General features: G+C 40.6%; 1 protein-coding gene across 3 annotated transcripts in view; it reads left to right on the forward strand.

Moving 5' to 3' along the window:
* GPBP1L1 (GC-rich promoter binding protein 1 like 1) overlaps positions 1-26,183 on the forward strand; it is a 30,305-nt gene that overhangs the window by 833 nt on the left and 3,289 nt on the right. For 2 of the 3 annotated variants that reach the window (XM_064665368.1, XM_064665370.1), the window contains exons 2-8: positions 13,319-14,195; positions 15,042-15,156; positions 15,434-15,563; positions 15,926-16,209; positions 18,915-18,987; positions 20,109-20,302; positions 22,603-22,743. In XM_064665368.1, coding sequence (XP_064521438.1) covers positions 15,097-15,156; positions 15,434-15,563; positions 15,926-16,209; positions 18,915-18,987; positions 20,109-20,302; positions 22,603-22,743 — 882 coding nt within the window. In that variant the 5' untranslated portion in view covers positions 13,319-14,195; positions 15,042-15,096. Of the gene's footprint in view, positions 1-19; positions 39-13,318; positions 14,196-15,041; positions 15,157-15,433; positions 15,564-15,925; positions 16,210-18,914; positions 18,988-20,108; positions 20,303-22,602; positions 22,744-26,183 lie in introns of those variants that run through there. The other variant, XM_064665369.1, reaches the window with a different exon arrangement.

Genomic DNA, 26,183 nt, shown 5'->3' on the forward strand with positions numbered 1-26,183 from the left:
GGCTTAAACGGCTGTGGCTGGACTCTGTCAGAATGCAGGTAGCGCTTCAGAGAGCCATTTGAGACTTTGAATTTATTAACGAGCTGTTTTGGAACGATTTTAGAGCAGTTAGTGGGTGTCTGCACAAGTTTCGAGTTCTTAAACAGCTTTAGAGGAACGGTCGCTATTTAAATCCTTGTACGTAATGGTGGAATGGTTGAAGAGGGTTGCTTAAAAATCTTTTTATGTTAACATGACCAGGTAGGTCAGCCTGCCTTTCCCCGCCCCCGAGGTGCGAGTGACACAAGTGTTAGTAATGTTGATAATACTCTGAAACGTTGCGAGTGCCTGAGCAAAGTGTGGAAACAGCAGCGGGGGGAATGGAGATGAGATAACAGCTGAGATAATTGGGGAGCCATCAAGGCTGAGTTTACTGTAGAGTTGACATTGCTTCTATAAAAAAATGTTAGGTGTTATGAAAAAAAGCTTATGCAAATGTTATTTTCATGAATGACTGTGGCTGGCATTTCAGCGAAAGGTTCCCTGTGCTTATCCATTTGGAGACCGGTATTTCAAACTTCCAGTCTCTGACTCAGGAAGGAAACAGGTGTAGAGCAGTGGTAGGAAGAAATAAAATTCCCCAGATTTAAGAGGAGCAGCTTTTCCTTTTGCATTCTTTCTCATCATTTCTAGAGAAAAGTCCCTTAAGAAGAACTTTTTGAAGTTTTGTATTTTTGTATTTAGAATAGAAAGGCTTCAGGTGATACTTCCCTATCTTTCTTTTTTCTTTTTCTTTTTTTTTTTTTTACAGCTGTTAGTAGCAAAGTGCAGCCTCTGCACTTTATATTCGTCTGTTTTATAGCCTTCATCCTATATGACACAGAAGTTTCCATTGCAGATATCATACGAGGACCTAAAGGGAAAATATGCAGGGAACAGATGTCATTTTAAAGGAAAGCAAGTCCTGTTTTTTCTGAGGGTGTCTCAGAAACATGAGGAGCAGAATGCAGATGTGAAATACAACAAATCAAATGGGAGTGCACACTTTCTGAATGTTAGGAAAAATACTTTACTTGGAGAATATTTGCACGGTGTGGTCACCTTGTGTCACAGATGGGACTGTTTGTGTACACGTGGTGTCACTGCCTCTCGAAATTCCTGTTTTAAATTAGGAAATTAAGTCACCAGAGAAAAAATAATATGCACTAGCATTTTCATGAAATGTAAACAGTATTTCAAGGGTGGTGGGATACTTATTTTTAATACTGAAAAATGTTGGATCTGTGAGTTTCTTCAGGAGTGTGGGTTCTCAGATAATGTTCTTCTTGCCTTTACAAAGTGAACAAAAACTATTGGCTCAGGAGTTAAAGTTGCCTTTTTTTTTTTTTTTTAATGTCAGTATTACAAGTTGTTTGAAGTTAGTTGTGTAACTGCTGAATTGACTTGGTTGTGAAGTGCAGTCCAGGGCGTGCTTGGTTTGTTTGTCAGTATGAAGAGGTGGGAACAGGGCTGACTGTTCAGTAGAGCTGAAACATAAAGCACCTCTCTCCAGTGGAGTAGGTGCTCACATGGACACAGGTTTTCCTTATGGCTTTGTAGAAACACAAAGAGGGGATGGCTATTGCTCCAACTTATCCAGGGAAAGGTCACAGTTACTGAATTTTGCAGTCGGTGAGGTGGTGTGTGTACCAGGAACTTTGTTTGGGATTTTTTAAGTTTTACATTAATTTATTTGTAGAGGGCAGGAGTGGTTTAGTTTTTGTTCTGCAAACTCAGCAATGTAAGCAGACGTTTTACTGTCACTTACATAGTGACCAGGATGCCAACTAAATCATGTGGCTTTTGTTTCAGCAAGAGTAATTGAACTGCTTGTGCTCTTTGCTCCTCAGATTTGATGAAAAGCAGTGAAGTTGGCAGAAATGTGGTCCTGCTCAGGATACTTCACGAATGCCAGGATGTTGTTTAACTTGTGTGCTGTAACTTAATATGTCCCTGTGAAAATGTGCCAAACTTTAATGAGTTACTGTATGGTCAGAAGATAAATTTACATTTTTGGGAGTGGATTTAGGTAGAGATTGATAGTGGCTAAGTGTCCACCGCCCCATACATGTATGTGCAAACACTGTGCAGACCTCAGAGTTCTAGGGCTGGTTCACAGGGCTGTGAGCATGACAGTGAGTGGGGAGGGAAGCATATTGGCTTCATTAATCATAGATATTAGTGATCAGGCTGTATCACTCCAAACTGGAAATTCTTGATTAAAGTGTGCTTAACTATTTCAGTTCCTGCCTTCTCCCTGGCCTGCAGCAGTATGGGGAGAAGAATTTTTTACACTTTATACTACTTAGACCTTTCTATATTTAAACAGCAAAACAGTTCTGCAAAGTGTTGGTGTGTGCAGTTCCACAAAATGACTAATCTGAAATAGTTGCACTTCCAAGGTCTGTCTTAACAAAAATCCTTTGAACCAGTGCAGCCAAACATAACTGAGGTTTTCTGCAATAAATGATGCTCAGAAAGAAATATTTTGCAGTCTGTGACCTTGTGCCCTGGGGACTGTTGTACACAAGAGTTCACCAGGAGTTACTGAAGTTCTGGGATTTATAGTCATTCCAACAAAAATGCCAGTATTGGTTTGGTTGGGCTTTTTTCTCCTTGAATCTTGTGATCACTTCCAGTTCAGTGTTTTACACAGTTTTATCCTCCACCCTGAAAGGAGCATCACAGCTTCATGGTGTGATGCTGGTGACTCTTAAGGAAAGGGGTGGGTGGGTGTGTATAATGTTGTCTAAATACATGTCCCTGGTTTTAGGAATCCACTTTTTCCAATACAGGAAGAAATTAAGATTTTTAATTTGATTTCCCTTGGAGCAGTTTATTTTCAGTGTCAGGTCTAGGTTTAGGTGGACTGTGAGTGTCAAGCATAGTAAGGGCCAGGAGGGCAATGGGGGTAGAGGTTTAGGGTGACAGGAATGGCTTTTCTGGATATCTGTGTGACCCCCATGGTGTAGTTACAACATAACAGAGCATGGGGCAATGAGCATCGCTCTTGGAATTTTGTCATGTTCAGTTTGTGATGAAAAACTAACTTGTAAATAAAGGACTGAGTCTGCCAGGGAGGTACATGGTATTTTTCTGGGCACAGAAATTATTGGTATTCACAAAGTTGCTGTGGGTTTGTATGGTAAAGATTACAACAGGTCTCCAGCCTTTCAGCAGAGAGGAGTGTTTTGCCATTGTATTACAGTGTGTCACCCATCATCAAGGGATTAATCAGGGCTCACGTGAGATGGTCTAAAAAGACCTTTGATGTTAATCTTAAAAAAACTCAGCAAGGAAGTCTCATCCTGAAAATGTTGAATGTGTTATGATCTTGCCTGTTAGTTTGGCAAAACTGTCTTTCCTCTGCTTTGAACTCTAGTTAAAAGTAGAGAAACAGGTTAATGGCAACTTTCATGTCTTCGGGTTGACTGGGCCCTATGGAATGTATCCTACAGTATTTAGGGAGCTGAGAGCCTGTGGGGGTGGGAAAAGTTCCATAATGCTGAGGAGTTGAGGTGCACTTTCCCTCACAACATCCAGAAAAAAGGCAGGACTCAGCTGTGTTCAAGGGGAGCACGTTCACGTCAGGGACTCTGTCCTGGATCATGTACTTTTTGGTAGTTTCACTTCTCTATGTTGAAATAACATTCTTACTGAGCACACAGATCTTGACAAATTCAGTAAATGGCCTGAAATCAATAGGATTGGTTTCAGCCATTTTGGTGTAGATGGGTTCAAATTACTGTGTTTTGGTACATTGCCTACGCAGACAAGTAGCAGCTGCCTGGGCAGCAGTTCTGTGGGGGAGTATCTGGGGGCTGTGGTGGTTCCTAAATTATCGTGAGTCAGCAGCATCACTGTCATGAAAATTCACTGGAACATACAGAGGCATTTTAAATAAGGTAATGAAGCAGTTTCTCCATTCTGCTGAGGAGTAGGTAGGTCTTCAGTAGTTACCTTGTTCAGTTTGGGATACTGTCACTCTTGGGAAGGTTATGGCTGTGTAATAAGACCTGTAAAGAAAACAACAATGTCTGTAAAAGAGCCAAACCCAGAGTAAGGAGTGGGGGGAAAATGGATTGTTTAGCTCTAGAATGGTTTTATACAATGTGTTTCATCAGATATCAGCAGGTATAAAGCAGCTTAAAAAAGTTACCTGCAGGTGTGACTGGGAGGCAGCTCTGACATCCTGTCCCTGCCTGCAAGCTGTCACACTTGGTAGGTGGGTCACGTCATTTTTTTCATCGTTGGTGCTTTGAACTTAAAAGCTTGGAGCTTCAACAGTAAAATTTGACTGGTTGAGGGTGGGTTGTTTGGGTTTTTTTTAAGAAATGTGACTATATTTGATCCCAGAATATGATAATACATCCCTTTTCTCCTGCCAAACGGTGCTGTGATACAGGGTGGTCTATGGGACTTCCCCAGGAAAAAAAAAAACACAACTGCTGAAGTTACCTTTCAGTCAGGGAATACTGAGGTATTGGTCTGGAGAAAAGATGTCTTAAAAAGTATCTGCAAGGAGAGTTTAGTCAGCTTGCCATATCCATCATGAGTAAAACAAGTAGTTATGGGTTGAAATTGCAGCAGAATGTGTTCAGGTGAGGCATTAGATGTGGGGACAGGCTTCCAAGCCATAAGAATAACCAAAACAGATTGTAGGGACATGCTGGCAAATGCTGGTTATGCTGATCTGGTTTGATTTACAGCTACCAAAAAAGTATTCCAGTGGAGGTATGTATAGCTTCATAATGAATTCCAGTCTGCTGATTACAGACTCATTTTTCTGGTACATTTTGAGACATTTTAGGATTAATTTTTGGACCTCTGTAGCCTGAAGGTCACTATACAGATTGGTGAAGGGGAACATTGCTTAGCTAATTTCAAAGACATCTAAAGGAAGAGGGTAGAGCTAAATTCTTTTAAACCTCAGGAAAAGGGGATGAATTATGTAGGCTCTGAAGATTTATTTTTTTTTCCCACACAGATGTTTTGCTGGTTTTCCCCTGGTTTATTGTAGGACACTAGGATAGAAGAATGACATTGTTTAACTCCTGGCCTGCACAGTGTACCTGCAGAAGAACAGCAAAATAATTCTCTGCAAGATCTAAAGACAAAGCTCAAACCAGCTGGACAACACCTTGTCCATAACTCCTTGCTTTATTTTATCCCTGTGAGTTTCACAGACTAGATCACAGAGAGACCTCCAGCAAAACACTGTGAACATGCAAAGAGGATATATCTCCCAGCTGCAGCAAATCATTAGATCACTAATTAGGATTAGGGATCCCTTTTCTACTTTTTTTTTTTTTAAAGCCAAGACCAAACAAGTGGAATATATATTATTTTTTCAATTTATTTTATATGTATAGGAGTTGTTTTAAACTGAATTGTCTTCAGTAACTTTTCTGCATTACAGTTTGTTAATACTTCCTCAATCAGAGAAAGTGCTGAAAATGTTAAAGTAGTGGAATGAAAACCATTGCACACAATGTAAACTTTACAAACTGTAAGGCAGGTGTTGTACACATGCTGAAAAGTGCTGAGTGGACATGTCTTTGTCAAGTCCTGGTCACAGAGAAATAAATGTGGAGTTTGATCATATTGTCCTGATGTAAAAGGGTTGGGAAATAATCCAAATGCAGGGAGGGGCAGAGAGGGTATGAGTTGTCCCTCAGTTCTGGGCGTGTTGTCTTGAGGAGGAAGTACCTATAATTGGAATGCACCTCCCTTCCCAGTTCCTAGTCCTGATCTTGTAGGACTCAGGTAATGGTACTGAGGGGAAGAATTACTACAGTACTGGTAGAATTACTGTACAACTACTGCACTACTGGAGAATGGTCTCTTATTTCTGAATGTTTATTTTGTTGACTTTCGATTCTCCTTCCTCTTTGCAAATACCTTCTCGCTTATCCTTCATCTGGAATGCAGATCCGTAATTCCCCCTGCTTGATTTGTAGTCTCTCTTGCCTTGACACAAATATTTGATAAATAATCTGATTGCATTTGATGCTCTTTTCCAAAGGAAATAGGTTTTTCTCCACTCCAGATGGAATGTATTTAAATGTAAATGTGCTACAGTAGCAATAGTAACCCTGGGTAAAATACTGGGTTATAAAATACCCTTAGTGGGAAATACCCATCCCATTATTTTTTTAAGGTTCTAGAGAACTTCTTGCTTCACTTCTGCTTACGCTCTGTCCCCATCTCTGGGAGACAGGTAGGCAGGAGGTATGTAGCATGCAGCAGGGATAAGCCAGTAATTACATATTTGCAATTCTTTCCTGATGATGAGGAACATTATCCTGATATGTACTACTGAGCAGTAGAAGCGACTTTGTTCCTTTGGGCTTTGGGCAGACTGTGCAGATGAGCTTTTCGTTGCTCTCACTCATTCTGTCATGAGGTTTTGGGGAGGAGAGTGGCACCTTTAAAGGCAGCTGTGACAAGGGGTTGTGCTTTCCAAGGTTTCAGGCAGAACAGAGCCTTATCTTGACTTCAGATACTTGCAAAAGGTCTGTAGATGGAAGTGCACAACAAAATAGATGTTTGGTTTTGTTCCCTTCAGGAGCTAAAAAGACCTTTCGATTTAATTAAAATGAGCAAAATAACTTCTCCAGATTTAAAATACCTTATTAGTAAGTGCTAAAGCTGTTTGAAAGTTTAGAACATTATTCACGTTTAAAGCCTAATACTATTTAAAATGTGCTTCTTTGTTTTGTATCAGTAGTTTCAACAGATACACTTGTTTAAGAGAAGGGTGTACAATCCCTGAAACCTTACTCCCTGCAGTAGGGCAGAGCAAGTGAGCAGGTTTTAATATTTCAGGTAAATACTGCAGTTCTCTAACATTAACAGCACTAAAGACAGTTAAAGGGTCATTGGAGGGAAGTGGAATTCTAAGAGGCACAGGAGAGAGGCATAAGGGGTGACAGCATTGCCAGCAGCTGCATAATATGAAACATCCGGGAATAATTGTTGGAAGGCATAATATCTAGAAAGTCTGTGCTGTCCCTGTTCTATGCTTCTGGGGAGTTGAGCCTTTTAGATTTTACATGCTTAAAATGACCTTATCTTGGTACTCTTGATACTTTGATGAGTGAACTCACCAAACCCCCCTGGAGCACGGTTCATTTGTGGTGTGTCACACTTGCTGGCTGAGGCCCAAAGGCTTATCATCTTACACAGGCCTCTGTACAGGTTCCCCAGATGCTGCCTTTTCCAAAATGTGCTTTGGGCTTTTGAGTTAAATTCAGCTTGCTTCCAAAGACAAGCTTGCTGGCTTTGCTTTCTGTGGTTTCCTCAGTACTGCTGACCCAGTGGTGATGTGGTAACCTGGCTGGCAGAAACTTGGATCAGCTGAGGCTTGGAGGGCAGGTATCAGTCAGTGAATAGCATTTCTAAAGATGATGGTTTTGCCAGTGGTGTTTTCTTGTTTGATGTAGAGCCTTTCCTAAGTCACAGTCCTAGAATTCACTTTTCTCTGTGATTTGGTTGTTACTCTTGTCTACCCTGGTGTCCTTGATTGCTGTTATGAAAGAAAAAAATCATCTCCTTACCCACTGCGCTCTGGATCTCACTATGTGTTTACAAGACCAGGCTGTTAAGGATTTGGACAGTACATGGTTGTGTGGGAGCATGTTTTTGTCCAGGAATTTTGAAGGAGGTAGGATTCGGTCAGTGTGACCTTAGAGAAGTGGAAAGTAAGTATGTAAAGGGACAGTTTGTTTGTGAAGCAGAGAAAAGGGGGTTAGGACATAGATGTGTCCGTGTGGACCTTTCTTAACCTATTTCCAGTTCATTTAAATTAGTCATCTGGGTTGCATAAGTGGTCAGGTATGTAACAGCATGGTTTTCCCCACCCCTAGCCTGTTACTCTGGAAGGACTTTTGTATGGCCAAGCTTCTGGCATGTTTTCAGCTGGGAATATATAGATTTGCAGTGTTGTTTCTAGAACACAAAACGTTGAGATGATTCTGCAAGATAGATTCATTTGCTTTAAACTTGAAAAACAAGGTCTTAATCTTTCAGTAATAGCTCCTTTTCACTAAAACTTTTAATATCTCTGTCTGGGAAGATTTTGTTTTAGTACATGATTAACATTTTAATCCATCATTTAGTGCTCTAAAATGGGCTCATATTTCTGTAATTCTAGAAAACCTGGTGTGAGTGATGCTCTGCATTTTTTTCAGCAGCCAGATACCATCAAAACAATGTTTTCAGCAGTGTTTTTAACTAATAGGGACTGTCCTTTCCCTTCAGGTAACCATTTTGGAGGGCTAGTTGTGTGGTATAATGGAAAGAACAAGTACTGATGGCATATCTGAGATTTAGTTGTTCTGGTTCCTGATACCTGAGGTGTGTGAGCAGTACCAGTCGTACGTGCCAGTCCGGAACATCTACATTTGTCCTTTCCAAAGGTGGCTGTTTTTCAGTCGTGTAGACAGGCTGGAGGTGTGTCTAGACAATTGTATTAATGGAAGTGAAAGCAAAATGAAAGTAAGTTTGTTTTGTAGACACTTTATGTAGGTGAACTGCAAATAAATGATCTCACCTGGAGAAGACGCGGCTCACCAGTTGTTATGACGACTGTTGAACCAGTTATGCTGCACTCATGTCTTTTATAGTAAGGCCTCATAATGCTTGCAAGGTTGAAGCAAGATTTATAGTTACATTATAAATGTAATTCACTGGCAGGGGTTGCCCAGAGAAGCTGTGGATGTCCCATCCCTGGCAGTGTTCAAGGCCAGGCTGGTCTAGGTGTCCCTGCCCATGGCAGGGGCGTTGAGAGCTCGGTGATCTTTAAGGCTGTGTGCCCAAATACAATGTTTTTATTCAATAAAATGTTTATAGTAGTAAGACCAAGTGATCTTTTTGGGGTTTTTTGGACTGTTATTGTGGATAACTGGATAATGAAATTTCACATGAGGCTTTCTGATACTCTTAAGGAAGTCAGTAGCATGCTTTTGACTCCTGGGTTGGGCTTCAGGCTGTGACTCCCTATTTCTGTAAATGTGTTGGGTGAATCAGAAGTTGTTAGAAAAAGATCATATTATAGTGAATGCATATGGTATGAATTCTTTATCATAAACTAACTTACACCTATTCAATGACACTACTCTGAAGAGTAACGAAGTGGAAAGTGGCCTGTTTTGTGTGTTTAGGCATATCTGCTTGATTAAATAACTTTAATGGAGCTTCACTGAAAGAAATTTGATGAGGGAAGTAAATTCTGTTCTGCCTTCTGCATCCATTAAATTGTTCACTAATTTTTCTGAATGCTTTTGCAACCCAGCTGACATCTGATCTTTAGGAATATTACTGAAATCCGAATTGACTTGGCTGGTTAGAAAAACAAATCTTTTTTTTTTTTTTTTAAGTAAACTTGTTTTATTTAGAGTAACAGATAGAAATGTAGCGAACTGAAATTGTGGCAGGGATAGACAGGTGACCTTTTACAGCTGCTATAACTGGGTTGATAAATGTGTGATGAAGGGTTAAGAGAAGACTGAAAACAACTGGGCAACTCCATTCAACTGTGGTGCAGCAAGAACTTTATGGATGGTGTGCTGGAGAATGAGGGTTTGTCTCGACTTTGAGTGTTTCTTTACTGTGGTCTGTGTCTCCTCTTTAAACTGAATATGCTTGTATGTTCCTTCCATTTTCATGTCAGTTTTTAATATTTGTTTAGACAAATGCACAAAGAAATCTGGCAGTGTAAAAGAGCACCTGACAATTTTGTTTGACTCAGTGATAAATACCACTTCTGCTTGTGTGCAGAATGACACAGTGAAGGGTATTAAGTTATGAAAGTTAAGCATTTACTAAGGGGAAAACGTACTTTTGGAACAATAAAATCTTATGAAAAAAGGTTGCTGTGAAGTAACAGTTAAGACATTTTTAAAGCTACATGTAAAAAATGATAGTTTAAATTATTTGTAAAGGTTAACTAGAACTGCTGACAAGTGGAACACCAGTGTTAATACAGAGTTTAATTTTATTTTTTTTACTTAGATTACTTGCCAAACACTCATTTTGATCAGTGGAACAGTATTATGGGATAGTTGACAGACAACCTTTTTTTCTTCACCAAAGCTCATTAATGCAGATTTCATTGTTTTGAAAGGAAGTATTCCTTTAGGGAATGTCTCATTTAGTGATATTATTAGTAGTAGTAGTATTTTCTTTTTTTTTTCCTGGTTGTATTACCAGAAATATTTCAAATTCAAATTCAGAGGGAATTAATTAAATTTACATTGACAAGCACTTTTGTTTCCTTTTTCCTGGAGTTGGGAGTGGCTACTGGTGATCTTTGTCCTTGTGTTTTCCACAGTGAAGCAGAGATCAGTTCAATTGAACTGTAAATGCAACATGAGAAGAACTGAGTAGTTGGCAAAGGTCATTTCAGTTCTGTGTAGTAATAATAAAAAAAAAGAAACAAGATTAGATATTTGGAAGAAAAGTTTAAAAATGTACAGTTTTTAGTCACTGGATAAATGGGCCATGGTCCCAAATCTTGAAAACAATTTTGGTAACACTGTGTCTAAAGGACATGGTAAAGGCTAGTAAGGATGATTAGAGGTCTTCAGAATGCTTCCATGAATACTCTTAGTTTGGCAGAGGGATGACTTGATGAGTCTGTGCACCTTGTATAAAACCATGAGTGCCATGAAAAACTCTTAGACTGGGGTTGGGCACTTTGGTAGCACGAGAAAATATGCGACTGAATTGAGGCTGACATTTTTTATAGCCACAAGTTGACTTCTGCACAAAGCACAAGTAAACTGTGCCCACTCTCATTTGGGAGGCAGAAATGTATAAATGTGTCTAAAAACAAAGCAACTGAACAGATTTACATGGAAGCTCTGACTGGTAATAAACTGTAGGACAGACTCTGGCTTAAAAGTCTAAGAAAGTATCCTGGGAGTCCTGATGCTATTTGCTCTTGTTCTTGCACTTTTTTCTCAAGAATTCATTGTAGGTTGTTGTCAGAGAAGGGAATTGAGAGACTTTGGGCCTTGACCATTATGATTTTGTGATGTTACTGTTGTCAGCAGTGTGGGAGTTTATGGGAATGGTCCCAGGTAGGTTGCACATGTGGTGTTGGACAGAATTTAGAGTGTGTGTGAGAAGGGGCTGTAAAACCCAGCACGTGGGATAATCCCAGAGACCAAAGGATTTCAATACTAGTATAATTTACAACACTTCATCCAACAAGGGTTTTGCTTTAGCAAGAAGTATTGCATTTGAATGTTGCATCTCTTGTTCTTTTTGTGCTTGTACATGCCCAGGAAGGCTGTGAGTGAAGAGTTGTGAATGTGCCTACTGGAATAAGGAGACAGGACTAGGAGCTGCCCTACGTGCACATTAGACACTGCTGAGTGAACTGCCCTGGTCACTCATACTCACAGTGACATCAAAATAGCAGGTTGGGAGACCCAAATCTTCTGCAAGATCGTTTGTAAAATTGGTGGTTGGAGTTTTACAACAAGTTTCACCTTGGTTTTGATTGTGCTGAAATATAAAAGGAAGCCTTGCAGCAACACGAGTTTTGCAAGCTGTTGATGTGCTTTCTTTTCAGTTACCCTTTCCAAACGTACTGGGAACCTTTTTTGTGAATGGAGCCTGAGTATTGTACTTCTGTGGGGGTTTTATTTTTGTTGTGTACTCAGACCTGGTTCTTACTTCAAAACTGTAATTCTGTGTTTGTTTATTTAGATACCTGAAATCCAGAGAACAGCACTCTGTGGGCTTTGCTCTCTTTAGGTTCATTTTTCACGTTGCTGCAAATTGTTCTCAAGGTTCATTAAATCAACTTCTTAAATTATATGACTTCTGTTAATAGTTTGACATGGCCAAACTGCTCTAGAGTTTGTTCTGAAAAGCGTATTTATTCAGAAAGTAATGAATCTTGTTTAAATGTAGTCAGCTGCTTTGACTTTGTCCCTGTTTTATCTTCTTACTGCTCAAATGTTTGGTAGCCGCCTCAGAAGGTCACATCTAAAGGAGTTCTGTACCTGTACAGATTTTCAGCATGATGGGAAGTCTGTTCTGTCTGCAGCAGATGTTCCATTATGTCCCTATGCACAATAAAAAATTACCCTTTAATATAAAACCAGGTCTTTATAGATTAACACTTCAGTTGCTTGCAATGTGTGACACTTAGTAGCTTGTGGTATGGGGTAGGATTGCTCAGAAAGTTCCCAGGTCAGTGTTGTGTATGGCCATGACCACTCTGATTTTTCCTCATCTTGGAGACTGGTAGTTCCTATGGGTTGTGAGGCTGCTTGTTCTTGCTTTATCTTCAGCAACATGATCATGGCTCACAGCTTAGGTGCAAAAGTGTTTCCATCTTTCCAAACTCCTCTACGCAAGAGTAACATTTAGTTCCAGAAACAAAAAAAATACATGAAAATGAGGGGATTTATTAGAGGGGATGACTCAGAGGATAAAAGGTGGTGATTCTTTTACTGTTCCCTGTGTGGTGTTTATTTTGAGTGCTGACCAAAATCACCTTAAAAACTTTCTTTTTAAAAAATCCACATACTTAAGGCATGACATAAGTGCAATGAAAACCAAAACTGATGAAAGAGTGGAACCACATCCAAACAAAGAAAACAAACTCTGATAAGTCAAATATAAAGGCATAATAAGGCACACCTGAAGGGATCCTGAGAAACAGCTGATGCCATCAAAACAGTAATAAAACTTCTCAGATGTTTCAGGAGCAGTAAACTATCTATTTGCTTCTGGTTAGGTAAGATGGTTCAAGGAAAAAGAGGTCATAGCAGAATAACTCAGGTTTTGTTGGTGGTGGTATTTTCTGTGGAGAAGTTAATGGAATACCAGCTGTATTACTGTCATCATCCTCTTGAGAGGGGAGTCTGGCTGTATTGGAGCAGGTGAGGAGTGATAGGGGCACACAGAGATGAGGCTTGTGGAAGGGCCAAGCCTGGAGTCTCATTTTAGCAGCAGGATTTAAAATTGCTGTGAAGTGTGCAATCGCTTTCATCAGCTGCAAGCAGTTTCTCCACTCTTCCCTTTATTCTGATTCAGCTTGGTTTTGTTGCCCTTTTGTGAACTGAATCTGGGAAGTGATTCATTTAAAAATAAAAATCCCCTTTTCAGGTTTGTTTTTTTTTTTTAATTAGATTATTTCAGGTTTTGTTTTGATCAAAGATCAAAAAGCTTTTGGCACTTGCACTGTAGTTGCTCTATTTCCCTTTCTGTTCTTCTCTTTAGTCATACTTTGTCATGTTTATGCCACTTGTATTGATGGAGTTTTGTTTGTTTTTTATAGTGACTTCAGTTCCTGTCTCCCCTCTTTGATGGAAGAGGACTATGACCCAGAAGTGAACTCTCCACTGTAGAACAAGAAGCTCTTGTGGAATAATTGTGTCCCTTAATAAGCAGCACCCAGTCTACAAAAAATAGAGTAGAAGAGATTATTTTTGGACCTGGCTTTTTTTGTTCATGTGACCTATGTTTCAGCATGTAAATGGTGAAAAACAGGGAAAATATTTGTGCCTGCTTCTGAGCTCTATATCAAGTAGTGCTTAGCTCTGTGGAGCATTTACCAAGTTACGAGAAGACCAGAGTATATCCCAACATTCATTTTTTAAAGTACTTTACCTTTTTTTAGCAGATGTATGTGATAAAAATGAAGTTTATATTTTAAGATCGCTTCGGCAGATGCTTCTTGTTTAGATCTCAGCATTTAGGGCAAACATTTTTATGTAACATCCTTTTTCCAGAGTGTTTAGGTTGATCTGCTGCAGATCATGAACTGTCCAGCAGCCTTGAGTGTTCAGTGTTAACCATGATGTTGCTCTGAATGTTGTCATGCAGACTTGACAAACCTTTTTGTGATGTAAAGGCTGATTTCTGTACTACCACAACCAGAGGAAATTTAATGAGGTGAACGTGGGCGTGGCTTTTTTAAATATAAATTACCTTCTTAGGTATCTTTTTTTTGTAGTGAGAGTGCAAAGAGAGGTTAAAATGAGCAGCTGAGGGGGTGAAGGGCACACTTGGCACGAAGTGCGGCCTCTCGTGCTCTGCTTTGAGACGCACTGTTGCCTCAAGGCTGGCCTTCCAGAATACTGGAGAAGGAAGGAACCCAGAGGTCACTGAAGCACACAAACTGAGGACATCGGACTGCAGAGCCCAAACTCAGGGTTAGTGATCATATGTACTTGTTTTTTTGCTTATACGATGTTGACTTGTTTATAGATAAAATTGAAAAATAAAGCAAAATGGAAAATCGGAGAACCTTCCACAAAAAGGTGGAATTCAGTTATACAGAGCAGTGAAATATTCCTCATTTTGAGCCATGAAAATTGCTATGATATGTTGGAAAGAACAATTTGATTTTGGATTCGTCAGTGAGACACCTCTGCTGGTTTTCAGTTGAACTTCCATTAAGATCCTTCCAGCAGTTTGTGTTCTGTTCCTCATCATCTGCTTTCTTAGCAATGGAAGCAGTGTCAGCATAGGATATTCCCTGGTGCATGGGAGTTGGTGGATCTGGATGCAGTTTTACTTTGGGGATGCAGGAGCTGAGGTGTGATTATCTTTCAGGTCTCTGAATGTCTCTTAACATCACTGATTTGTCATACTTGATTTACAGCCTCTGGAATAAAACATGCAGTGATCACCCCTTTGTAGATTATGGGGCAATGAAGGATTGTACCCCAAATTCTGGCATGTCTTGATTTTACATGTCTGTGCATTGTGTGGCTTTTCTATGCTGTTTGTTCCATCTTCTTCCCACCTCCACGCCCATTCTATCATGAACTTCATGGGTGTGTTAATTGTAAACAGGAAGTAAGTGGGAATGTTGAAGTTCTTACCTGTTTCAGTCAGAGGAACAAAGTCAGCATGAGAAAAAAAAGGGCTCAAGTGTGATATGAAAAACTGCAGCACTTTTCCCCTCCTGTTTGCTTAGGACAAGCTTTGGGAGATAAATTATATAATTATTTCAGTTTGGAAAAGATGATGGGGAGTGTCCTTTTCATTTACAGATCCTGGCCATGAGGTTTGATGCCTCATTTTATTGAAGGGAGACACTGGACCTAAATGGCGCAGCATGACTTTGTTCCTGCCTGGCTTAACTTCTCAACACCGCAGTCAACCAAGGTAACAGTAACACAGATCACCTCCTTTTGCAGCTGTGACCACTGGTAAGATTAGTGTGTTAGATTCTCTCTGATTCTGTGTGAGATCTGTGGATTTGTGTGCCATCCTGATCAGATCCATGATTAATCAATGCAGATGTGGAAAACTCGTGGGGTTTGGTGAGGTGTTGTGTTTTGTTTTTGTTTTTTTTTCAATTAACAAAACGCCACTGCTGGACTGACAGGCTCCTGGGGTGTCCAAATGAATGCTTCATTACATCACTTTTTGCTTTCTGCAGTCCCCTGCAGCCACCTTTGAGAAACATGGAGAGCATCTTCCCCGGGGAGAGGGCCGCTTTGGCGTGAGCCGCAGGAGACACAACTCTTCCGATGGGTTTTTCAATAATGGGCCCCTCCGAACTGCAGGAGGTGAGTGGGAAGGGTCCCAACGCAGCCCGAGAGCAAACACTTTTTAACATTCTACAGAATGAGGAACTCTGCAGAATATAAACAACGTTTTCCCAAAATGTACCTTTTCAAAACATCCCCTAAGGAAGCTGTACTACTCTCCTCTCCCATGCCATGTGCTCAGGGCTTAAGGGGTATTCATGTTGCTGTATGTGCATTGTGTAGCTCGTTTTCTGATACAATCACACAGTAGCTTAATAAATTCAGCTCAGTAGTTACCTGGTAAACACTGACTGAACAACAAAACAGCTTGATACTTCCAGTGTTCTGCATGCTGTGTTGATTTTTTTTTTTTATTTGCATCCTTATCTCCTTTTGTTTAGACTGCTGGCATCAGCCGTCCCTTCTCCGCCATGATTCTGTAGATTCTGGTGTTTCTAAAGGAGCTCATGTCGGGCTTTCTGGCAGTCAGCCTGGCTGGCATGGTCCCTCACGGGGCCATGATGGTGTGAGCCAGCGTGGAGGAGGAGGAACTGGAGTTCATCGCCACTGGAATGGCAACTTCCATTCTCGGAAAAGTTCCGCCTTTCAAGAAAAGCTGCCTGTTGAATCCAGGGAGGAGAAGAAGGAAGATAAAGAGCATTTGCAGTTTGAGGAAGAAGACTTTGTAAGTGTCTAGCTTCTCACTAGAAGTGGCAGCTGTGAGAAGTGGCTTTTCAGATCTCATTTTTATTAGCATTGATAGGTGGTGAGGATCTAGGGTTGCATTCCATTCCATGTTTGAGGTCACAACGAGTTTAACAAAATTATTCCAGTGCTGACAGGATGCTAATTGGTACCCAGAGTCCTCAGGACGTGATGACCTGTTGGACTGTGGGTTTTGGCACATGTATTTTGCCAAATGGTTATTGTGAACTTAAGGCATTGTAAACACACAAGCCAGGTCTTCAGCAAAACCTGAGTGGATTGACTTTGTGGCTTTGCTTACAAAGCCTTTTTTTTGTTCCTAAATACATCTGTTCAGCTTATCTTCAGTCTTCCTGTATTCTGGTACATGTTGGTGTTTGTGATAACCTTCCCAAGCTCATTCGTAGCATGTTCAGACCTTTGCAACCATCTGTCTTGAATCTTCTGGAACAGTATTTTGTTATCAGAGCTGTTTCCTCTCTCTGCATTAATCTGTGGATCGGGGTTTCTTGAGCCATTTCTTCCATCAGTATCTCCAGTTCATCAACTTTCTTCTTATTCAGCGTTCTGATTCCTGTGGTATTATCAGTATGATAGTCTCTTATATCCTGGCTCTATTTTTACTGCAATATCTTTAGTTTTTCAAGCTTTATCAAATTGTACTTGGACTTCCAGCTTTTATCCTTATCACATACATTCCTTAATGCTGATGTTTTGAGACGTGCACACCTTTTCTTGCTTTCTCTTTTCGATTCAATTTTATTTTTCCTGACCCCTGAAGAGGATTTTATTATCAAACCACATTTTTTTTCGTTTGCATCTGTTTCTTGCTGTCTCAACTTGACCAGTATAATAGGGACAATATCATCTGTAAAGTTCTGGCAATTTGGGCCATTCACCTAATGCAATTCCTCTGTCTTCACCTTCAGTGCTAAAGCCATTGCTGCCTCCTGTAATGAGAGATTCTGGTGATACTCTGCACACTTGTGGCGTATCATCAGCATGCAGTTTTTGCTGTCCTGTTCAGCATTTGTCTCTGGAAGGCTGTTTACAGCTGAAATTGTTGTGGCAGTTTGGCACTCACTGCTTCTGTTCGGGAAGTTAGAAGTTGGAGTGAAGTGTGTGAATGCCCACAGCTGCTTCAGGCCAAAATCCAGAGCCTACAGTTAAATTGCCACAGGAGGCAGTTTGATTTAAGCTGCTGGGGTTTTTTTTCAGTGAAGTGCCTGGGAAGTGATTACATGTTCTTGTTCAGCTGCTTCAGCTGAAAGCAGGAGCATCACAGGGTGGTTAACACCCGGAGAGCAGCAATGAAGCTGGAGCATGGATTTCTGTTACCTGATTTCTTAATAATACTGTAATTCAGGATTTCTATAAACCCGTGCTTTTGACTGTCAGAAACCTGTTGAAATATAGAAATATTGCAACAATTGCGACTGTGCACTGTTGTCGTCTGCCTTGGTCTAAATCCTTCTTCTGTGTTCTTTATTCTCCGGTTCTTTGACTGGTGCCTTCCCCAACTACGTGGCTGTTTCTTCTGTAATTGTTTCCCCCATTTTTAGGATGATAACACCACATGCCGGCTAGCAGCAAGTTTTGTTTTAATAACTCCTGTGTTGTCTTTGCCATAGTGGTGAAATTGCTGTGTGCTGGGGTTAAGTACGTAGCTGTTAGACCTGCCTGGCTGACAATGGCAACACTTGTCCTGACAGACTAACAGCCTGCTTTGCAGACCTAACTTCTCCTGTGCTGTGAGCACCCCTGCTGTAAATCTGACCAGTAACTAAAAAATGAAGCTCTGAAACAGAAGAATTTCTAGGGACTGAGGCAGGAATTCATGCTATGGTGTGACATTTTTTTCCTAACTCTTAAAGAACAGGAATACCTACTATTTCAGATGCTCATTATTAGAAACTTATGCTGTCACCATAGTAACTGACATATGAAGAATTCATTACAAAGAGGAAAAAGATGGCTGTAGTTTGAACTGGGGCTATTTGGGACAGGGGAAGAGGAACAGCTAATCAGAAACACTTGTCATTGAATGCTTAGATTTTCTGTACTCTGCTTTGAGCTCGAACATGTCCGTAGTTGTTCCACTAGGTTGAATTCTGTTGCTGAATCACAGGTAAGTCTGCAGAGGGCACTGAGTCTGCATGAAGGATTGTCCTAAAAAGTGGACTCTGAAGCTTAACAAAAATTTAAATGTATCGCTTTTTTTGTCAGTAAATGTATTCCTTTACATTAGGAATCCAGTATTGCTTTTGGTGGTGTTTTTTTTTAATTGGCTGATGCATAGTTCTTGTATTAAAGTATTTGAGAAAGGAGGCTAGATTCTTCATATACTGATAAGGTGGATTCTGTTTTATTTTTTGATCTGCTGACTAAATACCTAAATTTTTTATGTGTGTATTGGCTGGTAGAATCTACTGAATTGTAATACAAGAGTGAAGGGCCTATCCTGGACCCTCTGATAGTTCCACTGGAAATACAGCAGAAACCAAGGAGAATACAAACTTGATTTTTAGATATCTTGTGACAAAGCACTCTCTTCCACCTTCAGGTGCTGTTCAGAGAAATCTAGTTGTGCTCTGGGTTCCTAGAAACGTAATGTTATGTTAGTACTGTTTATATTTTTGTTATATACAATATAACAATGCACTCATTTGCATTGTCTTTTTACAGCCATCTTTGAATCCAGAAGCTGGAAGACAAAACAACCAGAACAAACCTTTAGGGACACCTTCTGGAGTATGGGGTAGGTAAAGGTCACTGCACAGAATGCTGATGCTGAAGCAGAAAGTTGTAACCAGTGTTTAAATGTTTAAATACTTTAAAGACTAAGTGAAGCAGACAGTTTACCACTTTCTGTCCTTTGTTATTTTCCTCCCACAGTCTTCACTAATCTCTCGGCCTTTCTGTCTACTTGAGACTGTGCTTGTCTTGTCATAAAAGAACTGCCAGTGGGCAGCAGTGTCGCTGTTCTGCGTTTGCTTCCTGTCGTGCTGCAGTTACAATTTCACACAGACATCTCTTGAAGGGCAGAGCAGATTGGAGTGAGCTAGACATTAGTCCCTGACTTGTGGTCTTCATATTAGAAATACAGCAAAACTATCATAATTCTGTGGTTTGCCTTGTTTGTTTTTTTTTTTTAACTCAGAACAGCCTTGCTTTTGATCCTGATGTGGTGTGTGAGTCTGTGCCTTTAAAAAACAAAAATGAGTGAAACAAGGTACCAGGTCTAGCAATTAAATATAGGTTTGTTAATATCTAGTTGGGTTAGATACTGTAAATAGTACAAATGCAAAAGAAACTCAAAACCAATCTGACAATAGTATTGGTTGTATTCTTTTTGCATGTTTGTCAGGTAGCTGTTGTTCTGCTCAAAAACTAATTTATGGGGCTTTTTCCTGTTATCACTATTACTATTTTTTTAAATTGTTATGCTCCTGGAAATGTGCTGATTTGGCCCAAGAACCATTAATGATGCTTGTTTGTAAAAGCACTTTGTCTTTTGAGGTATAAGTTATGCAATGTATTTTTGCTGTGTTAGTGAATTAACAAAGCTGATCCACGGTTCCTCAAAAAATGCTGATGTCTGTTCTGATTCCTGTAGAATGGTGCAAGGCTGTTAGCTGATGTCACTGTGGGTTTTTCCCTTCAGCATCAGGGGAGCTGTTGTGGTTAAATGAGAAAAGATTGGACTTTGACATCCGTATGCAGTGTCTTTGCTCAGAGTTGAAATGGAAGAGCAGCTGATAGCAGTGTCAGAATCAGATGTGTGGTGTTTAAGATGGAGAGGGGAGGAACTGGAGCAGTATTGAAGCTGTTTTGAAACTGAACATCTGTATTTCAGAATCTCTTGTTTCATTTTTGCAGAAAACCCCCCTAGTGCCAAGCAACCTACCAAGATGCTGGTCATCAAAAAGGTTTCAAAAGAGGATCCTTCCGCCGCCTTCTCAGCTGCATTTACATCACCTGTTTCTCACCTGGCAAATGGCAACAAAGCCACCACCATTGTCCCAAGTGTCTACAAAAATCTGGTTCCTAAACCTGCAGCTCCTCCTTCCAAGGTACAGGGGGTTCCAACCAAGTTAGTGAACTGTAGATCAAGGGAATCAAACCCCCAACAAGTAGCAGGAGTTGGAATTCAGTCCTTTCTGGGGTAGTGGCTTTTGCAGTAGAGGTCTGTTTACTACTAAAATTGTTGTTCCCTGTTAAAGTGCCTTTTGGTCTTGTCCATAGGGACTAACCTCTGACTACCCTGAGGTCTGTTTGGGTGTGTTCTCATGCATTAGACAAAACCTTATCTTAGTAAGACAAAACAGGCAATGCTGGAGAGGTGGAATGTGTGCTGCCATGTGCTTGAACTATTCACGTGACTATCTTGAAAAATCTTTATTGGGCTACACTACTTTGATGTGTTCAGAACACAATTGGGGTTAAGATCAGATTAGATTGTAACATCCTGCAATTCAGGTGTAATTTAGTTGAGCCTTAAAAACAACCTAGAAAAGTAAGGAGGGCTGTAGTTCTTTTACTGGATGAAATATAGGAGTGTTGAAAAAAAAAAAAGTAATTTTTTTGTTTGTGATTGCTGGGGCAGTGTGGTGTTCCTTGGAGGTAGGGATTACAGTGGGGAGAATTGCCTGCTGGTGTCATCAACAGCACTTTTGTTAATGAATGGTGACCTTTAGCAAAACAAAAAGGTGTGAGATATCAGCATATCTTTGGCCAGAAAAACTGTGTGCATTGATGCTTTTCTTAAAGACGTGGCCATAAAGCAGCTGTGGTAGGATGCATTATTCTGAAGACTTCTAGAAAGCTGTACAGGAATTGCAGTGCATAAAGTAGCAGAGGAGTCAAAACATTCCTTTCCACAAAGTCAGCAGTATTGGAAAACTGTCACAGGAAAACTGAATGAAAAATGGTTTTGTTAAGTTGTACCAAGTAGTTTTGAAAAGAAGAGAACTGGTGGCACTGGAACAAGTGCTTTCTTTCTTGGCTGGTTGAGATGGCTCATAGCTCACAGTCAGGCAATCCATGAAGGTCATATTCAGCCTCCCTAGGAAAGCAGTAGGGGTCTGTCTTTGGATCTGTCTGAGCTGCCCCTTTGTGGAAGCTGGGGGAACAGCAGTGGGAGAGCTGGGAATCGAACAGTGCAACCCCAGAGCTGCAGAGAGAAACTTTCTGTCATAGTCATACTGTACCCTAATTTTAGTACAGGCAGTATTGCACAGATCAGGATATTTTGGGGGTTTGAAGGGAATGTTTGTGATGGCTGCTGTGAATGCCTTTGATAATGCAGAATGCTCTTGTTTTTAAGTTGAAGAGTAATGCCAATGGCCTCCCCTAGTGATTATTTATTTAAAAATTAATAAAATAACCCATGAGAACATGCTGAAATAGTGGCCTCTGCTCTTATTGCTGGCAGATTGCAAGATCTATTGCATCTCAGATTGAACTGGATCCCATTTGTGCATGAGTTATTTTATTAGTGACTTGAAGCTGGCTTCAGAAGTCCAAGGGATCAAAGGAGCCTGTATATCTTAATGTTCTGATAGGTGTAATTCTTGTGCTACTCAATACAAGTTTCTTGTTAGGAACTTTTGTGTAAAGACTCTCACTTCTCAGTGTTTGTCCTTGGCTGATAAGAGAGGCCCAGGAATAACATTCCAAGCAACAAAAACTTATCTTGGAAGTCTCTGCTCTTCAACCAAATGGCCAGTGTGTATTCAAAGGGATACTGCAGAGAGTATCCAGAGCAAAACAGCAATTGCTCCTTCACTATGACAAAGTGGCTGCTTTTCCTTCTTTTTCCCTTTTTTTTCCTTGTTGTTGTTGTTGCTAAATCAGTGCAGTGATGGACACTTTCAGAACCCTAGGAAATAAATAATTTGAATTCTCACCCTGGACAGAAATGTGTCCCTGATGTGCTTCTTCCTTGCACAGGGGAACTTCCTGTCAAGTGATTGGGTGCTTTTCCTTGTGGCAGGCAGTGTTCCCCTAAGAAATATGAATTTAATTGTTTGGGTTTTTTTTATTTCCCATCTGTGGGATGAGTTGCATTACTTGGTAGTGATTCCAATTAACGAAGGGCAATGCTGGATTTTCTCTTTGAGCTCTTAATGGTGTTTTACTGGAGGGTGGTACCCATGAAGCAGAACTGTGTGTGATTTGAGGAAAAGGGAAGATTCCAGAGGAAAAATGATGGGGGTTGAGGTAAACTTGTTGAGACTGTTCTTGGAGAGGGGGGGAAAAATTTCGTACAACGACCAACATAATGTTGTTTATTTATTTCACTACTTGCAAACAACCCCTACTTGTGCCTTACCATTTAACTGCCCTGTATTTTATGTTCTCTTCAATGCAGCCAAGCCCATGGAAAGCCAACAGAAATGAACATAAACCAGGCTCACTCTCCTCCACCCGTGACTCTGCCTTTACCAGTCCAGTGTCTGTAACCAAACCAGCGGTACTGGCAAGTGGCTCAGTCCTCACCTCTCCCAAAGAGGTAAGGGATTGGGATTTGGGATAGGGTGGGACCTTCTATCACTATCACCTACTGTAGCTCAGACATGATAAGGCCCTCTCTGTACATGGTACCTGCCTTTGCACCCGTGAGGGATGACTCACTTGTACATTCTCTGGCACATCTCTGATACACTATAAGAAATAAAAATGTGGTTTACCTGGCTGTAAAGCCATTGGTCTCTGTTAAAATGTATTAGAATTTCCCTACAGTAAAAAAAACCCCAAAGTACTAACACTTTAAATGTTGGTGTGTAACTAGACATGTATCGACTTGGTGTTTGTTATCCAAGTGCAGATACCAAGCACTGATGTGAATGGATAGGTCAATTGATTCCCATGATGTTCTTCAGTATGGGAAAAGAAGGAAGGAAGGTGATCTGCCTAATTTCCTTTCTCTAAAACAACAGCACAGGCAGTGAGCTCTGAGGGGGTTGAAGGAGTTTAACATGTGTACATGTGACTTCAGCTACAGTGTCTAATTTTGGTGTTGGAAGGAGGCAATCTGCTGAGATTGAAACTGATTCACCCCTGGTTTTGGTCTGAAGTATGGAGAGAACCTTAAATACAATTCTATTAATATTTCAGCACTAAGTGTGACATAACACAAGGAAAAAAAAAGAACAAAAATAAAACAGGCTGTGATGATGATTCACAACATTTGAAATTACTGTGATCACATTTTAAGTGTAGAAATGGGATTTTTTTTTTAGTTGTGTATTTGTCTTGTTTCTTTACAAATATTACTTACAAAATAAAGCCTTGTCATCTTTATGATTTTCTGCTTTGCAGGCTTTACTTTGCAGCAGCCTGAGCTTCCCTGCCTTAGCCACAGCTGAGTGTACAAGCAGTCATTAAAGGCAATAGTTAACAAGCAGGCACCTGTCACTTTGACAAACAGATCTTACACTGTGTTCCTTTCCTTGCCTTCCTTTGTCTGTCTTTAGACCAAGTTCTTTGTGCTGCCTTGTTTTTTCTGTAATGCACAGCACAGCATGGACACCTCAAACAGGGTTTCATCTCAGCAGATACGGAGGGGTGTGTTCACTTTGTGTCATACACACAAGTGTCTCCTTCACCCACCCCCCAGGGAGGTCTTGTGTGAAGCTTCAGTCAGTGAAGGTGTGGGGTACTAACCTGAGAGCAGAGGTGGGCAGCTGGGTTTTCCCCAGAGCAAGCAGGACTTTCTGGAATGCTTCTTGTATTACCAGTGTCAATCAACTAAACAAAAAGGGCTTAAAAATTCCTCCTGACTAAAACTGAGCCACTTGTAAGATGCTTTTCTGTGAATCTGTTGGAGACTTACAGTATGAAAATATGTGACTGTGGCCAGCACATAGTACTGTAATCCTGGCTCCCCAGGACTACTACAAATAATCTCTGGTTTTTTGTTTCTGAAAGGTAATGCCCCTCCTGCAGAAGTGGTGAAAATAGCACCTTTATTCATAAGGGACCACAGTGTGTTGAAAACTAAAAGAGTGCCAGCTGGCACCGGCCCCATGTCCCCACAAGCCAGCCTAAGACAACTTAAGTTACAATACAGTCAGAATTGTTAATATGATTCAGGATTACTTTTCTGTAAGAGTAGCCATCCCTGATACATAGACTGACCTCAGAACAAATCTAGGGTGTTGCATAGTGCTCTCATTAAAAAAAAAAAATACCCAAAAAAAAGAAGGCAACACCAAAAAACTGAGAGATGCCTTGATGTTTCAGTCAAAGGGCTAAACTTACTTCAGAAAAGATGCCAAAAATGATTCCTTGTACTCCTTTAGTGCTAAAAGAGGATGTTCTGTAAAACATAAAACTGCTGCTATACATAACCCTTCTACAGAAGGTTACACGTGAAACCAGAACTGAGGTGAAATTAATTCCCATTCAGAAATCTGTGGTTTCTAAACTTTAGCTATAACTGTCTTCCCCTAATGCATATAAATTAAGTTTTAGTACCTCAACAGCTTATTAAAGATTAAAACAGCCACTAGCAAAGAGTTCAAGTAGAGTATTCCAAGTTACTAGAAGACATCTAATTTTAGTCTCCTTTGTTCACTGTTACCTTTTGTCTCTGCAGTCAAACTAGTTGTCTTGTTGAGAGCTTAATTTCAGTACTGTGTTGGCTTTTTATCCTGATAGTCACAGTCACTTTTTAAGTCTGTTACAACTGGTGATTTGTTCCTTGCTGTGTTGAACTAGGCAAAATCCAAGAAGGGTGCTTGAGAAATGTGTCCTGCAAGGCGTTACTTCCAGCCTGCATTTCCCTGAAGGCTTTATTTCAGTCCAGTGTTTCACGTGCAACAGGCATTAGAAATTCAAGCAGCAGTTGCTGCCTTGTTGTTGTTCTAGTTCCCTTGATCTTTGCTCAGAGCACGGCGAGTGTGATAAAAATTCTTGGCAAAGGAGATTTGTTTTGAAGAGCCTGAAATTGCAACCTTCTTCCCCAGCTTAAAAAAGTGTGTAGGTAGAAAAACACTACAGACTTCAGGAAATGTCACTGTTTTAATATTGACCAAAAAAAAAAATAAAAGCAAGTACATGAAGCAGAAGAGTAATTTTGCATTGAAGATTCTGCTGTCAGGTATCCATAATAATTATTAAAGTCCTCGTTGTTTTAGAGTAACCAGACATGAACTCCATACATGAGCAGGAGGTTAAGGTATCAGGAAATTTCACATAATGTTTTCTTAGTCTTCTTTTGAGTGTCCAGTCAAAATCATGGAACAGATTAAACTGAAAGCTGACCTTGGTTAGCAATGCTCCTATTGCAGGATCACAGCTGGGGTACTGCCAGTGGGCAACTGCTGTGCCGTGTGCCTGGTTCACAGCCCCAGATAATTAAGGAAGCTTAAAGGCTGTGGAAGAGCACAGGGGGTTTCCTTGGATTCTGCACCGAGCTGAGCAGGTTTCCCACAGGCTCCAGGGTTGTCTGTGTCTGGCTCCACACTGAACCATCTGGGCTGAGTGCACAGAGCAAGGAGTTGGCAGTTTGCTCTCCAGGGGAGGATCCCGAGGCTGTGGCTGCTTGTTTCACACCCGGTTGTGGGTAGTTAAGGATGTGACCTGACCACTCCCTGAAAGGAGATTACCTCCCCATAGCTAATTTCAGGGTAGAGTCTGTCAGGATGACTTAAGATGCAAATTTGAACTGAGGCTAATCTCCTTAATTTGTTAATTTTTGTAGGGCAGGAATCCTGCATGAAGTTTTCTGCCTTAATGTTCTGTTGTAGGCTTCAGCTTGCTTGGGAGAGTTATATTGCCAAGGAACAAAACAAATATGGCCACATGAATTGACTCCTGGGGGGGGGGAAATTGAGTTGATAATATTAGATGGGAGAACAGTGTGCTGGTAAGGGAAGAAGTGAATGTGCAACACCCATCAGTATTTTGGTGGGAATTTGACATTAGACTGGGGGGGTTTTGAGGGGT

This window comes from Pseudopipra pipra, chromosome 9 (genome assembly GCF_036250125.1).
Source record: "Pseudopipra pipra isolate bDixPip1 chromosome 9, bDixPip1.hap1, whole genome shotgun sequence".
Lineage (NCBI taxonomy): Eukaryota > Metazoa > Chordata > Aves > Passeriformes > Pipridae > Pseudopipra > Pseudopipra pipra.